The sequence below is a fragment of the Thamnophis elegans genome, chromosome 2 (assembly GCF_009769535.1).
Source record: "Thamnophis elegans isolate rThaEle1 chromosome 2, rThaEle1.pri, whole genome shotgun sequence".
NCBI classification, from domain to species: Eukaryota; Metazoa; Chordata; class Lepidosauria; order Squamata; family Colubridae; genus Thamnophis; species Thamnophis elegans.
The window spans coordinates 12,795,899-12,812,283 of record NC_045542.1 but is presented as its reverse complement, the minus strand read 5'-3'; the positions used below and the strand labels follow the sequence as shown (position 1 = coordinate 12,812,283).

Below are 16,385 nucleotides of genomic sequence, written 5' to 3'. Positions count from 1 at the left end.
GGTCCAGAGTAACAGAAGAGTCTTCTTTCTTTACACATCCCTCCCTGCTACTAGAAGACCAAGGGGCTCCAACTATCATCCTGGATGGTACAGTGATGCAACTTCTTTGGATGCTGTCGGTAAAACGGCAATACCAGTCTTATAGGAAAGAGCCTAGAATCTGGGTCTGAACACTGAAAGTTCCCTGCAATCAAATCCATAACCACTGGACTCCACCATCAGCCAAGCCAATTCCCAACATTCTTCCCTAACCTGATTGCCTTTGGATTCTCAGTCTGCATAACCAATGTACCTGGAGATGACCAGCTGCTTAAAGTCTGAGTAAATGCCCATCCTCTCTCTCCTGCAGCAAATACGGTTCTTTTGAAGTGTTTCAATAACTGTAACAAAGTATTAGGTTGCTGAGGCAGGATGGGGAGGCCAGTTTCTTATTAATTTATTGTTAACATCTCTTGATCAATCTAAGTGGCATTTAGTACACTGGAGATGGTTCTAGTTCTTTCATGATACAGTGGAATTTATAGGGAAAAGAAATGGAGGAACAAAAAGAGGTCAGTTATAAAGACAATCAACTGGATTCTTTTGTGAATCATCTGCTTTGACTGATATGAAAACGTGTGAGGAAAAAAAGACCATTATCTAAGATATACCATCAACTTTGTTCTGAGTAGAAAGCTGCAATATTCAATCCAGAAACTGGCAGCTTTGAAGAAGAGGGGCAACTAGGCATAGATATTTTTGCCTCTAGGCTAGGCTCTTTTATGTGTGTGGGGTGGGGGTGGGGGGTGTAGAAGCACTTTTTATCATGGTACAATATTGAGAAGGTGTGTCACTTCTCTAGAGACGATGGGACATGTTGGAAAGTGAGCGTGGAGACCATGCTTCCAAAGGGAGCAAGGTGATCGCATAACAAAAGGATGCATGGCTTTTGACCCACCAACCCAAACCCAGCATATTGGCAGGTTGTGGCAGCTTCCAAAAAGTTTGATCACAATCACAAATCACAACCCATACCTTTGTACAATCCCAAGAAGGTAAAGAGAATGACCTTGCACCTTCAGTGGATTGCTAAGCAATGCTAGTCAACTGGGTTTCTATTGGAGACTGGGATAACAAGTAAAACAGGCTAGATTTAACAGGATATATACTATTGATATGTTTCCCTGAGATGAAACAGCCAAGAGGGACTCTCTTTTAAAATACTTTCCCCCCACATCCCCCCCCCTTTTTAGAAATGCTTGATTTTCTGAATCGCTTGCTAGAGTACAAATTTCACAGAAAAACAATAATTTCCCTCAAATTCCTAGGTCCTATTCCCAACCTGGAAAGATGAATCAACAGCTCCAACTTCCCAGTCCCATTACAATCCCTAAGGGGTTCTGCTACTTGGTGTGTCATACCACAGGCCAATCAAGTATAAATTAAAATTAAGCACACTGAAGAAAATTAATTTACTACAAACCTCTATACAGGGTTTATGACTCCGCCTCGCATTCCCAACTGTTTGATTCAAAGCAGGGCACTTGCACAGCCATTGATACTAATTGCTCTGTACATAGTAAACTGTGAGTCCCTTTGTGATATGCTCTTAAACCCATTGATTCCTCACCCCATACTGTAAAGTGTCTCCACATTGCACTGTTCCACGGTTCTCTTTTCTCCTGATCTTTGTGGGAAGTGCTAAAGAGCGTCTTTGTTTTTAAGAGTTTGGTTATTTTTCTACTGGCCATTGTGATAAAAAAAAATTCTTAAAGAGATCAGACACTTTAGGGAAAAGAATAGAAAAATGTAAAAATATTCAAAGTGTAATATTAATAATTATAAAAATAAATAATGTTTCCCTAACTCAATGACTGAAGTTTGATTCTTTTGAACTCAAATTAAAATTGATGGCTGAATGGAGGGGCCCCTTTATTAGAGCAGCACATTTCTGTTCCTGGATTCTGAACTAAATAATGAAAAACTATTTTCATACATTGGCTGTTTTCATACAACATACTTCACCAAATTTAGTAAGACATCACATAGCTGCACCTATACAATATGCAATCTTATTTTTAATCTTGGAGAAGGGCTTTTTTTCAAATTTTCCCTTAGCCTAATTAGTTGATTTCTGGTTTGAGGTACTGTAAAAACCGAGGATATGACTTAATTCAATATACAGTGGTACCTTGGCACCAGGGACGTGCAGTCAGGGGAGGCAGGGCCTCACCAGTGTCATGAGGAAAAGAAAAGAATAATTAAAAGGAAAAAGGCTAAAGTAGTTGCTGCCAAACTCCAGAGTCACAGTGACTCTGAGTCTGCTTAGTGCTAACTGCAGGGAGAGGCGAGAGAACTACGGGCCTCCTTTGCATAAGGAATTTTTTGCCTTTTAACCTTTGCTCAGAGTTAAACAAGGGTTAAAAGGCAAAAAAATTCTTATGCAAAATAGGCATGTGGTTCTCTGCCTCCTGATATGGGAGCAGCAAGTCATGCCTAAGTTGCCTTTTTATTTAATTTTTTACATTTTCATCATGGCGGGCGGACAAAAGAAGAGATGAAATCCACAGCTGGAAAAGGTATGTGGATCGGACGGAGGGAGGGGGGGGGATTCAAAATTATTGTAATTTAATTTATAATTTTTTATTGTGAGGAATTTGAGAGAGAGTTTGTTTGAGAAGAGAGGGGCAGCCCTCTCCCCCCCACTGGGAGCTCCGTCCTGCTCCCCTCCACCTCTCCCCTTTCTTTGCCGGCTGCCCCCCCTCAGCTGTGTCCAACAGGCCAGGCGTCTCACGTTTATGTCCGTCATAAACATGAGACGCCTGGCCTGTTGGACACAGCGGTGGGGTTGGAGGAGGCGGGGGGGGCGAGGTGGCGGAGTGCGGCAGGGGCAGGGACGTTCTCGCCGCTATGTCCAAGAGGCCAGGCATCTTAAGTTTATGTCAGCAGGTACAATCTGACCTCCACCCGTATAAAAGAAATGTTTAATTGCATTTGAGGACCTATTGGCTACTTGCAGTGTGTGATTCAGGTGTGCCTTCCATGTCCCTTGCGAGTGGAAAACCACCCCAAGGTATCTAAATGTTCTAACCTGTTCCAAACTATGTCCTTCTATTTTCCAGGAGTATTGGCTTGGTCTTTTAGCAAAAACTAAAAATTTTGATTTATCAAAATTAAGGACCAGCTTGTTTTGCCTGCAATAGCCGAGAGTTGCCTTAATTGCTCTCTTCAGTCCTACAGGTGTTTGTGAAATGATAGCGGCACAATCAGCATATAAGAGAATTGGCACTGTGAGTTGTGCTAGGTTGGGAGGATGGAAATCAGGATTCTGCAGATCAATCAGGGGATTAATATAGAAGTTAAAGAGGGAAGGGGACAGGATGAAACCTACCGTACCCCTTTTTGTACCCTTACTGAGCCGGTTAAACTCCCTTGGGGATTGCACCTCACTTTCAAGGTGGAATTGGCATATAATTTTTGTATGAGGAGGAGGAGGCATTTATCGATCGAGGTGCATTTTAATTTTTCCCAAAGGGTGATCCTGAATATTTAATCAAAGGCTTGCTTAAAATCAAGGAAGGCCACAAAAAGAGAGGATTTCTTTTTATATGTGTATTTTTGTACTAAATGGTGGAGTACCAAGATATGATCCACTGTAGATCTTCCTTTTCTAAAACCGGCTTGTTCGTCTTTGATTATCCCCCCTGATATTAGCCAATCTTGAAGTTTATAATTTAGGTGTTGGCATACAGTTTACTAATAATGCTTAGAAACTAATGGGTCTATAATTGCCTGGGTCATTTCTATTACCTTTTTTATAAATTGGAATGATAATTGCTACTCCCCAGTCTCTAGGCATATGGCCTGTTTTATCTATAAATATAAAGTGATGCTAAAAGTGGAGCCCACCAACTGGCGTTCTTTTTGATTATTTCTGGCAGGATATTATCAGCCCCGGGTGCCTTATTAGCCTTTAGAGCTCCATCAACCAGGATATCTCTTCTGGTGTAACAAGGAGCCAGTAAGGAGTTTGGTCCAAACTAGCTTGGCTCTCCTTGGTTACCTAGTCAGGATCTGTATAAAGCTCCCTAAAATACTCCTCCCAGGCATGAATCGGAACCTGATTTGTTGGGGATAGGGGAGGTTTTCCCAATCCCCTGGTGATGTACCAAAAAAGGGATGTATTTTTTGTCCTGACTGCCGTAATTAGTCTATGCCAAGACTCCTTCAAATTCAGTAATTTAATTTATCAATGCAACAGAAGACCCCAAGATGAAATCTCGAGCAGGTTCTTTGGATAACCTGATCGTGCAAAGTTGAGTGTTTTAAAGTTCAAAGCCAGCACTACATTGAGGCCACAGACAGGTAGCCAGTGTAATCAGAACAGAATTGTTATTCTCTGCCCTGCTTTTTCCATAATGCTCTAAGTAGCTAAACTAAGTACTGTATTAATAATATCACTTCAGGCTAACAGCTACATTAGAATGAAATCAATGACACAGCAAGTGAGCTTTCACATTCTTGCACATTATTTCTGATTAAGGTAAAAGTTTCCCCTGTCCAGTCATGTCTAACTCTTGGGAGTAGTGCTCATCATCATTTCTTAGCCGAGGTAGCCAGCATTGTCCAAAGACATTTCCATCATCATGTGGCCAGCATGACTATAAGCTGAGGTGCACAGAACACTGTTAGCTTCCCACCAAGTTATTTTTGATATTGTAATCAATTCTAGAAGACAGTAATCTGTTTTATGGCATTATTTTCTTTTCTAAAGAAATACATTTCTATATCTTTTATATAAACATGTAAGTCATATCACCAGACTGGAAGAAAGAGTTGGATCTACCTGGCATTAATCTGGAAGTCAGGGTAATAAATCTACCTGAATCAAATGGTGAAGTTTTTCCTGGCTCTGTCATTTACACACCCGAGTTGGATTGTAAAGTTCAATATTTCCTAAAAATTTAATTTTCTGACCAGAAACTGAACAATCCTTATTAGCATATGAACAAAAGAATAGTCATTTCTTTAGGTTCAGAAGGCACATTAGAATATTGGAAAGCATGTCATAGTCACTCACAAAATCTTTGCCCCTTTTTCCCGGACAGTGTGGGGTAGTGGGCATCCATCATTTTTATTTTCTACAAAATCAAATGCCACGCTTGTAAATACAAAGGTGGTTTTCTGTTTTACTTATCACCTTTCCACTTAAATTAAGTATTCAAAAATTAAACCGGTTAAGGCAGGGAGTGTAATAGGCATGAGGGCAAGGGCCATGTCAACAGAATGTATGTATATATGTATGTATGTATGTATGTGAGTTATGTGGTGGCTCAGTGGCTAAGATGCTGAGCTTGTCAATCAGAAAGGTCAGCAGTTTGGCAGTTCGAACCCCTAGGGCCATGTAACGGAGCGAGCTCCCGTTACTTGTCCTAGCTTCTGCCAACCTAGCAGTTCGAAAGCACGTAAAAAAATGAAAGTAGAAAAATAGGGACCACTTTGCGCCTTCGGTATTTAATCATGCCAGCCACATGACCACGGAGACGTCTTCGGACAGTGCTGGCTCTTCGGCTTTGAAACAGAGATGAGCACTTCCCCCGAGAGTCGGGAATGAATAGCACATATGTGCGAGGGGAACCTTTACCTATGTATGTATGTATGTGTCATACTTCTTAACTGCCCATCTCCCTCACAGTATTGTTGCTGTCAACTAATTTTAATTAGATTTCCCCCCCCCATCCCCCTCAGCTTATGATTTTAGTTTCCTTTGTCTTCTCTCTTGTCCAACTTTGGATAAAGTGGCATTTTCTGAAAGAGAACAGTATGATGGGTACCTATGTCTGCATTGTTAAACCAAACTCCAGAGATCTTCCAGTGAATGCAGACCCAACATCATTTTCACTCCAGATATATTGCAATAGTTGGTCGCTTTCCAAGTTCTCTACTAGAAGCTTTTCTTTAAAAAAAAACATCTTCTCATAATTCTCTCCGCGCAAGATTTTTTTTTAATGTGTTTCTCACCTCCAGACACCAACACGAGAAACCTTGGACGGTAAAAGAGGCGAAACGTTACCAAGTCGGATCTCTGAGCTCTCCGGAGCTTCCCGATGGAATTCGAAGGATGAAGGCCAATCAAGGAATCAGAACGACTGGCCGAACCAATGAGATTTACGCGTCCGGCGTGAGGAGCAGCGGTGAGGGCGGGCTTTATGCAAGAGGTACCATGGCGGCCGAGGGGTGGTCGGAGCGAGTGCGGAAGCTGCTGAAGAAGATGAATTCCTTTCATGGAGCAGGTACGACCGCGGGCTTTCCGCGTGAGCCGTTTTCTACAGAATTTAGCCACCGGAGCGCATACAGCGTCAGACACAACCAAGCAGATTTAAAGCCCGCGTTTAGACGCCTTTCAATATTAAACGTCCTGGACAGGATTGAAATTCAACCGCTAGGAATGCAGAAAGCTTCAGCCGAAAGATAAGCCAAGGCGAGCTTGACCTCATTAAGGACATGTTGCATTATCTCCAGCTCTGCCATGGGGGGAGACCCAAATAATGGGAAGGTATATAAAGGTAACCGCCACTTCCTTTAAAAGCGCGGAAGAAATAAATGAGAAACGGTCTGGATTCATTTCCCCCCCCGCTTCGTTTTGCAAATCGCTTGCGGTTCTTCAAAGACCGCTATGCAAACAGCAAGAAAAAAAAAGGAGCATTCGCTTATGGTTTAATTATTTCTGGTACATAAAACCGAGAGTAGGAATAAATACACGGTTTTTGTAAATATTGGGACTGATGCTTTTCAGCACCTTCCTAAAACGATCTGGAATGAAGGCAAACTCTGAAGTGGATCCCTCTGCTGATACTTTAAGGTTGTTGTTTTTTTTCTCAAGTAAATGACAATGAAAAGCAAACAAAGAAACGGACATCAAATGGCAAACAGGGTTTAAGATAAGTCATGTAAAAGCAATGGGGCAAAAGGCTTAATTTTATGTGTTCTGAGTGAATCTGAGATTATATCCAGGAAAGAAACTGGGAAGGTAGTGAATTGGTGGATGAAAATGCCCTCTGAATTGTGGCAGTAGCTCTGAAAAGGCAAGTTCTATATAACTTGAATAAGTAGGAAATAAATTTTTAAAAATCAGATACTGTAATGATTTTTCACAAATGTGTAGTGATGTCACATAATATCCTTATTCAGATTTTGATCACTGCACCTTGTAGGTGTTGGAAAAGTACAGAAAAGAAAATACAAAAACTCAAGTAATCTGTCAAGAAAGCAGTCTGAAGCTTTTTAGCTTACTACACGATACAAAATTGGATAAATCCATCAAGTTATCTATCTAATAAAAATCATGCAGATAAATATCAATAATAAAGTACTTTTCTGTACTGGTTGTTCACATGCTGCTTGTGATCTTCATACGGTCACCTATTTACCTCTATAAGAAGAAAATGTTGGTCTACATAGGCATTTTTTCCTCAGGTTCTAGGATTTTCATTAATCCTTTCCTTATAATGATTTTGCTGTAAGTTTTATTGCCACAAAAGCTACTTTCTCTATATCATCTTTCGGTTTGTACAGGTAATCCTTGACTTCCGAGCACAATTAAATCCAAAATTTCTGTTGCTAAGCAAGACATTTGTTAATTTTGCCCCATTTTATGACCTTGCTTGCCACTGTTGTTAAGTGAATCTCTGCAGTTGTTAGTAACCCACAGATCATTTTCCAAAGAAGCACTTTGGCAGATTTGAATTATTTGTAGAAACTAGATCTTAGTTGCAAGAGAGATTGATTTGGGTTTCATTTCTTTGCAGGTTCTTCCAAGGCGCTGTGTTTGCCATTTATGGTTGCTGGACAACAAGTAGGATATGTCCCACCCGCTGTAGCTAAATGTCTCCATCAGTACCCGACTGTTTTCTCAGTGTCTCAGGGAGATAAAGCCCCTCCAACGGTGGAACTTAACAAACAACTGACTTCTTGTGACCAGAGGACAGCTGCTGTTCAAAGAGTGCTCAAGGAGCTGAAAGCACAGCAAGCTTTTCCTTGTTTAAAAGGATGGAGGGATGAGGTGAGGACTTGGCACAATTAAGCAATAGGAAGGGGACTTTCTTCTATTTCTGCTATAGAAGAGATGCAGGCAAGAAAAGCCCAGTGTTTCTATTCTGAGTAACAGCTTAGGAAGACAATGCAGTGTGTGTGTGTAGGCGTGCGCAGTACTAGAGCAATTCATTAATAAAAATATGCCTCTGTTTCAGATGTACAATGTAATGCCCTATTTTTGTGACACACCTTTCTTCAGCATGGAACGTGCTGCAACACGTAAGTTTAAAATTTAAAAATCTTGGCTCTGCTGTATAGGAAAGGCCTGACTTGTGCAAAAGTAAGTAACTCCACTGTGTGTAATTTTTAAAATTATAAATTATCTTAGAGAAGAGAGCCAGAGTGATATGATAGTTAATGTGCTGTACTAAGGGCAGAGAAGCCAAGATTGTAGTCCACCCCGTCATGGAAATTCATTGGGTAACTTTGGGCTAATTGGTTTTTTTTGGGGGGGGGGTGTTTTTTCTGCTTATCTTCTCTTACTGGACTGTTATGAGGAAAACTAGAATGGTGCACTATGTAGGGTGATTGTGCAAAATGTATTTAAATCAAACAAAACTTTTAAGCTGCAGAGATATGGGATAAAGCCTCAACCAAAGAATTTAGCAGCATTCCTGTCACAGAGTCCAAAGTATTTCATCTACTTAGGAAATTTAGATAAGAAATGCCTTAGTGAAATCTCAGTCAAGAAATGTAGCTTCCTTGCTGATATTCTTTTAAATATGTGCATCGACAATAGTTTAAATACTGTAAATATTCTGTTTCAGAAACTGTTTCATTATTAAGATGTCCCATGAGCAAATACATAAAATAAATCTCTATTTGTTTAGGTATTGTATGCTTACCAATTCTAAAGGAAAATGATAAATATTTTCTTCCGGTTTCCCAACCCAAAAGTAGGAATGAACAAATTCTACAAATCTTGCCATCACATTTTGCTCCAATATTGCTTCCTGAATACCAGTATATAATTTTATAGGCCTTTGAACACATATTTTATAATTTTATTTTAAAATAGATGGCATAGTTTCGACATAAAAGGTAGATCGCTATTCCTTCAAATTGTTAGGATGAATGCAATGAAGCATGTCAAGATCACTGCACATACGCAAAAACAACCCACCTTAAGACACTTAATTTTCCTTTCCTATGTAAAATCAGATTTCTTCCTCACCAATGTTATGCTATGAAAAAAATTGTTCATGCCAGCATTCCTCTCCCATAAAACTCAACAATTAGAAGAAGTACAGTATCAGACTTCCATGGGCCTTGATAGATCAGTGTATAGGAAGCTAACCATAGGCAAATCATTTCAGAATTTGTTTTCTGCATTGGCGTTATCCACAATGCTATCTCTTCAATGCAAAATTCTGATTATTGAAAATTTGGGATTGGTTTTTAGGTATTTTTAATGGACTACCAATCTTGGATCAACTTCTGCAGCTCTAGAGAAACAAAGAAAAGTTTGAACTTGCATAAGAATTCTTCTAATATTACATTGTGAATCATAAAGAAGGAATTGTGTATGGACATTCTAGCTGTTCCTTTAATATCCTATTTCTTGTCAACATTCCCCAATACAGTATTTTAATAGTAAATACTATTAATAGTAAATATATTATGAAGGCTTAAGCAGATGAAATTACTTATAGAATCAGAACATATGGTGCAAAGGTAGGTGTTTGGTTTAGGTAGCAAGAAATGCTGCCTAAATTCATATCTGATTTCTCTTGATTCAGCACTATTGGGGGTGAAGACCTATGGGGCCCACCTGAATGGCTATACTTGGCGAAACGATGAAATGCACATGTGGCTGGCCCGTAGGGCATTGAACAAACCCACATATCCTGGCTTATTGGATAATTTGGTAAGAGATAAAATAGGATGACGAATAGAATATCTCATATGAAGATGGGATTAGCTAACAGTTGTCTAAATACTCTTTATTGCTCCAATACAGCCAGAGAAATCACTTAACTTAATGAGCTCGGGCGGGCCACAGTATTGAGTTGAATGCCCTAAGTAGAAGTAAGCCTTTATTAATTATACAAAATTACAATTTCAGCCTGAACCATTTTTCTTAGAACATAGTTCTTCCTGCGGATATTTTTCTTACAGATTAAAAGCATGTATAGTAGTCCTTGATCTACAATTGGGACCAGAATTTTCCTTGCTAAGCAAGGCAGTTAAAGAGAGATGCACCCAATTTTATGACCTTTTTTGCTATGGTTGTTAAGGGAACCACTGCAATTAATTGAAATACACTGTAATTAATCTGAATTTTCCCCATTGACTTTGCTTGTCAGAAGCTATTTGGGAAGGTCACAAATGGTGATCACATGACCCCAGGACAGTGTAACTGTTGTAAATTCATGCTAGTTATTAAGTACCCAATTTTAGACCATGTGACTATGAGCATGCGGCAATAATTATAAATACGAGGACCAGTCATAAATCGCTTTTTTCAATGCCATTGTAACTTTGAATGTTTACTAAATAAATGGTTGTAAGTCGGGGATTTTGTGTAAACGCTCCAAAGAAGTCTTGAAGCTCTCTAATTCGCCAACTCAGAAATAATTATTTTGTTTGATGGAAAAGATCCTTCTTAAATACAAAAAATAGCTAATGTTGACTGCTTGCTTTATGGTGAACCACAATTTAAGGTTTTTTTGTTTTTTGTTTTGTTTTTTTGGCAAGGCTGCAGGTGGCATTTCATCAGAGCTGGGTGTCAGAGAAACACTAATAAAAGAGTGCCAAGAGGAGGCTTGCATTCCTGCTTCCCTTGCTACGTTATCCAAATCTGTTGGAACGATCAGGTAATGCAGAAAGTTCTAAAATCCAAGGTACATTGTAGCGTAGCAGTATTTATATTTGCTTGTGTGCATACATACATACATATTTCCCTTGGAGTTGACATTAAGGGAACATACTGTATTTATAATCAATAAATTTTCATTCAATTACTATATGGTGATTTTCTTGATTGCTGCATATTCCAGTTGAATCGTGAAAACAAATATGTCAAATATAGCAGCAGTGTCAATATGTAGAATTTCCAGATTAGATTGCCTTGATGTAGCACACAGCATTTATCCATAAAGCATACATGGACCTCTAAATGTCACTCCTAATTTCATAGGGATCCCGGAAGCAGTATAAAAAGATGGCTTGGGCTCCTCTGAATGAGGTCACTTCCTTTCTAACTCAAATCAGTGTTAACTGAACATTCTTTACGGAAGTCACTGGTGTGATTGAATTATTCTTTCCCCCTCTCCGCAATCCAGCTACACATATGAAGGGTCAGATGGAGGCATCAATCCTGAATGCCAGTTTGTATATGACCTGGAGCTGCCTGAAGAATTTGTGCCCCAAGTAGGAGATGGAGAAGTGCAAGAATTCTATCTTTGGTCACTTGATAAGGTTTGTAGGTGCCATGTTGCGTACCAATAAAGGTTGCCCCTTTTGAAGAATGAAAGGTAGCACTAATGAGGCCTCCCACAAACAAGCAATGTTTTTTGCTGTTCCCATTTGTAATGAGTCTATCTTTGGAAAGCCCAATGAAAACTGATTATGCATGACGGATCCTGTTCCATTTTGTGGCATATTTCAAACAAGAGATAGTAAGACTGTAGCTCTCCTGTAGTTTCCTAGCTCATTATTATGTTTTGTGTTTAACTTTATTTGGAATGATAGAGGAAAAGTATTACCACACATTCTCATTAATTCTGTCCTATGGTAGCCATTATCTTAGTCTAGGCATGACGTTGGAGTGCTAACTGCCATTTCTACTTTATATGTTAATTGTAAATCTTCCCACGCAGGTGAGAGAGGCCATTGGATCTTCCGATTTCAAGCCCAACTGCGCGATGGTAGCACTGGATTTTCTAATCAGACATAGTTACATTCAACCTGATCAAGGTAGGCGTCGTCATTGTCAGCTATGTATGGTCAAAGTAAAAATAAAATGAACTAGGGGAAGAGAGAAGGGGGAGAAAATGACAAAGACAGGCTTCTTCGTAGAAACACACTTGAAGGATAGTGAGTACCATGCATACAGAGTTTTCCTCTGCTTCTCTCTTCAGAACCCCATTATGTAGAGTTGGTGGAAGGGCTACACCAGATCCTTTGAAAAGCCAAAGGCTGCCTGCTGAGATGAGAGTTTTCCCTGTGTTTTCTTTTTGCTAAACCCAAGACTGGCAGGCATCTCAAATGGAAACCCTGAGGACTGAGACTACAAGATCCTGATCAGGGCTACAATTACTGCCTCTTTGTACCTATATGTGGAAAGCTTGTAAACTCGAGAGTTAACTGTACCACATGTTTATACATAATGAACATTGGAAATGCTTATTAGTTACAAGAGCACCAAGTGTATTGTTCATTTTCTACATGCTTCAGCCATGTAAAATCCTCTGTCCAAATCTTTGTCCATTTGAACATTTAATTAAAAAAAAAGTCAACCAAAAGAACATTCTGAAAGTTGGAAGGCAAGGGGGGGGCTAAGGGAAGACAGCAGCAAAATACTGTACAGGAGGTGCTTCTTACAAAGTTCAGTCTGACTCGTTGAAACGAGTGAGCATTGTCTTGTGCAATGCTTCCCGGTACGACTCTGATGCTACCGCCCCATAAGAGCTGCCACGGGCGCCAAGGCCAGACCCTCGTACTCGAGTTGGGGCCTAAGAGAGAAGGAAAAAATAAAATCACACTGATCCTCCCAACAAGATAACACATGGTAACAAAAGGAAAAATAAAACTTTATCACAGATCTACTCTTTGGCCTATTTTGTAAGATGCCATCTTTTCTCATTGTGTGAAATCATTTTATTGATGTCAAACAACCACACCATCAACTCCCTTCTTGTGGAACAGTTCCATTCTTGCTCCCAATTTCTATTTTTAACTATCATGTTTCCTATCACAGCAATTTCCTTTTTCACAGACAGTATAATACATGGGACAGAAGAAAGCCTAAGCAACATATATATATATATATATATATATAAACTGATCTATTAATGCTCTAATACAGTGGTTCCCAAACTTGGCAACTTTAAAACTTGTGGACTTCAACCCCCAGAGTTCTCCAGCCAGAAGAGCTAGCTGGAGAATTCTGGGAGTTGAAGTCCACAAGTCTTAAAGTTGCCAAGTTTGGGAACCACTGCTCTAATACTATGCAATAAGACTCAAAGACGTTCCCTTTACGCAAAACCAGTATATAATAAGAGAAAGCAATTGGAGAGACCACGTCCTTCCAGAATACAAAATTTATTTATTTATTTACATATAGAGCAATCTGAAAAATTACCTCAATAGGGGTTACGATACCCTGTTTCTTGCGACCCAATCCGCTGCCTTCTTTCCAACCCATGGCCTGCAACATGCGGCTGCCAATATTGTCACTTCCCAGTCCGTCTCGTGTTGGTTGTTCAAAATCCCTGTTGCAAATGGGGAGGGGAAGAAGTAAACAGTTAAGGCAATCCTGCTCTCTCTTCTGCCAGTCGAGCCCAATGCAATGAGGCAAAGAACACTTTGCTAGGAAACACAGCCTCTTCTAAAAATGAAACCTGTAGTGTAAAACTTACACCGTGGCTGGGGTCACAGCTGAATATTTTCTTTTCTTGGGTTCTGGTGGCTCAGGAACACCGTATTTTTCCCTTCGCTCAGCTGCACGATCTCGATACTTCATCTGAAAACAGTGATGAATGGATGGTGTTAGTTGATGAGATGTTTCCTATGTGACATGTTCCCTTGTGCCCCCCCCCCACCTCTTCCGTACCTCCATGTCATTCTTTTCAAGGGCTTCAAGCTCTTGCTCTGACAAATGTGCCCGTCGGTGAATCTCCAAATTTTGCTGCAGAGGAGAAAAAGAATAGAAGGATGAAGGGGTGGAGGTAGAATCAAAACACACTCTGGAGAGCCATGTTTGCTCCTATGACGTGCAATCATTTCTGTATTAGCAGTATTATGTTTATATTTTGACTTAATATTTTATTTCTGAAGCACCAAAGGCAGAAAGTGTCTTAAAATTAATAAATTAAAAATATATAAGTATAAAAAACATTATAGGTGAAACTGTAACAAACATTTTCAGACTCCATCACATATTATTAACATTCCTATTATATTATACAGCTAACGGGAATCAAAACTCCTATCTCCCATTGTCAGTAGTTTCATTTGCTCTTATAACTGCAAGATTATACTTCTCCCATTTGATCAATTCTCAGAAATCTTTATGTAAGTTGCAATATTCTTACTGATAGCCATGATTCTTATAAACCATTTGGTGTCTTCTTCACATTGTCTCTTTCACAATGTTAACTGTTTCAGTTTTTTAATATAATAATTATATTTTTGCATTTGTTGCAATTTGCTTTTATGATTGGTCTTAGACCAGAAATAATACTAATTCAAAACAATAACAATCTGTTCAACATGTTGACAAGAACAAAGTTGTTTTCTAACAATTTATGGGCTAGGAACAGTGACATTTTGCTGTATCTTGCATGGTCAAAGTATTAAAACTCTATGTCAGGCCTGCAGTCATATTCCTTTTAGGATCTTTGGCCTGCCACACTCTCTCTTATTTTACTATGCTGTTTCATTAGTGGGGTAATTGGGAGGGGGAATAGTAAGGAGTAGAATTGTAGAATGTGTTGTTGTCAAAACAGAACCATTCCTTTCTAGAAGCACAAGGTCGTTCTTTGTCTCTGCACCTGACCGGAACTAAATGGGTGGAAATGCCAGCGTGGCAGAGGATGATTGGACCATGTGATGGACTTGTGGGTGTGGGGGCAAGGTTTTGAACTTTCAACTGGATGGAAACCCAGGAAGCTTTCAGATTTGGGTTTCCACAGGTGTACCAACATGTCTCTCATTAAATTGGAACTTTGATGAAAGCTATGCCTTGAATTCTGATTTAATTCTGGATGATATTTGGAACACTGACACTCTGCCTACCAGGAATTAAAATCTGAAAATTCCCCCATAGCCTCTAATCCAAGTAGTCCAATTAGCTGCTATTGTTGATTGTACAGGTAGTCCTTGATTTACAATAGTTCATTTAGTGACTGTTCTAAGTTACAACGGCACTGAAAAAAGTGACGACCATTTTTCACACTTATGACCATTGTAGCATCCCCATAGTCACGTGATTCACATTCAGATGCTTGACAACTGACTCATTTATGACAATTGCAGTATCCTGGATCATGTGACCCCCTTTTACAAACTTCTGACAAGCAAAGTCAATGGGGAAACCAGATTCATTTAACAACCTTGTTACTAATTTAACAACTGCAGTGATTCACTAAACAAATGTGGCAAGAAAAGTAATAAAGTGGGACAAAACCCACTTAACAAATTTCTCACTTAGCAACATAAATTCTGGGCTCAATTGTGGTTTTAAGTCTAGGACTACCTGTACTGAAAATGATAAGACTCTCATCAGCTGCATGCATACCTTATGTAAGCCCGATAGCTGCTGGTGACGAATAAGAGCCTCCTTGCTGGGAAACTGTCTGCGACAAAGCAGGCAAGCCAGTTTGTGCCAATCTGTTAATTTCTCCTCCCGATCAGCTGCCTTCTCTTGTTCCTCTTCACTGTCGCTTTCACCACTGTATGCAGCCACTAAGCCCCGAGGCGGACTCTGCAAGAGGGAAGGATTATCAGAACTATTACCTTAATCTAGTTTTTCAATGTAGTGTTCCCTGGGCGAGTTAACTCCCATAATCCCTACTCTTCTGGATTACCTCAGAAATAACTTTTGAAACCGAAGAGTTCTTGTGTTCAACACTTCCCGTGATACATAAATATTGGTATCTCTATTTCATACCTCAACATATTAAACATCAGCCAGATTTGTAGAATCTCTACATCTTTGCCCGTTCTTCTGGTCATTCAGAGTGAAGCCCAGAAAGTTTACATTTCAGAGAAAGTTGAGAGGAAAGGCTTACCAGCCGATCATCACCAGTAAACTTGGACAAATCCATGCTACTATGCTGCCTCTCGGCCAGTGCTCCCTGAGAACAACAAAAGAAAGCAGGGAAGTATTTAATCATTTTTCCTAATGAAAATACATTTTTTTCTACTCAGCAGTCAAAACAGTCTCCCAAGCCACACAAGGTGGTCATTCAGGATGTTGCATAATAATGAACATTAACTCAAATATAACCACTCCCTCTCTTATTTCTGCAAGATTGTTATTTTTTAAAAAGCATACAAAATACCACATTGTAACAGCAATTGTACAATAAATATACTTTAATGCTGAAATAATATCCAATATAGCTCTTTATTAGTTAACAGGTGCT

The 16,385-nt window shown here is 39.5% G+C and overlaps 2 protein-coding genes across 3 annotated transcripts in view; one reads left to right on the top strand and one right to left on the bottom strand.

Moving 5' to 3' along the window:
- Positions 1–6,186: 6,186 nt before the first annotated feature.
- Positions 6,187–12,577, top strand: LOC116503711 (nudix hydrolase 20, chloroplastic-like). 2 transcript variants are annotated; one of them, XM_032210286.1, is made up of 8 exons: positions 6,187–6,272; positions 7,788–8,041; positions 8,229–8,292; positions 9,813–9,940; positions 10,771–10,889; positions 11,358–11,493; positions 11,895–11,991; positions 12,156–12,577. In XM_032210286.1, the coding sequence occupies exons 1-8, from the start codon at positions 6,203–6,205 to the stop codon at positions 12,200–12,202; spliced, it is 915 nt and encodes a 304-aa protein (XP_032066177.1). In that variant the 5' UTR covers positions 6,187–6,202; the 3' UTR covers positions 12,203–12,577. The 2 variants fall into 2 exon arrangements, with proteins under 2 accessions (XP_032066177.1, XP_032066176.1); XM_032210285.1 differs by having other exon boundaries at positions 11,895–12,577.
- Positions 12,495–16,385, bottom strand: part of RBM10 (RNA binding motif protein 10) — a 32,726-nt gene continuing 28,835 nt past the window's right edge. The window contains exons 19-24 of the mRNA XM_032210284.1: positions 16,029–16,094; positions 15,536–15,721; positions 13,850–13,924; positions 13,656–13,759; positions 13,379–13,508; positions 12,495–12,749 (exon numbers count right to left, since the gene is read on the bottom strand). Coding sequence (XP_032066175.1) covers positions 12,624–12,749; positions 13,379–13,508; positions 13,656–13,759; positions 13,850–13,924; positions 15,536–15,721; positions 16,029–16,094 — 687 coding nt within the window. The 3' untranslated portion in view covers positions 12,495–12,623. The remainder of the gene's footprint in view (positions 12,750–13,378; positions 13,509–13,655; positions 13,760–13,849; positions 13,925–15,535; positions 15,722–16,028; positions 16,095–16,385) is intronic.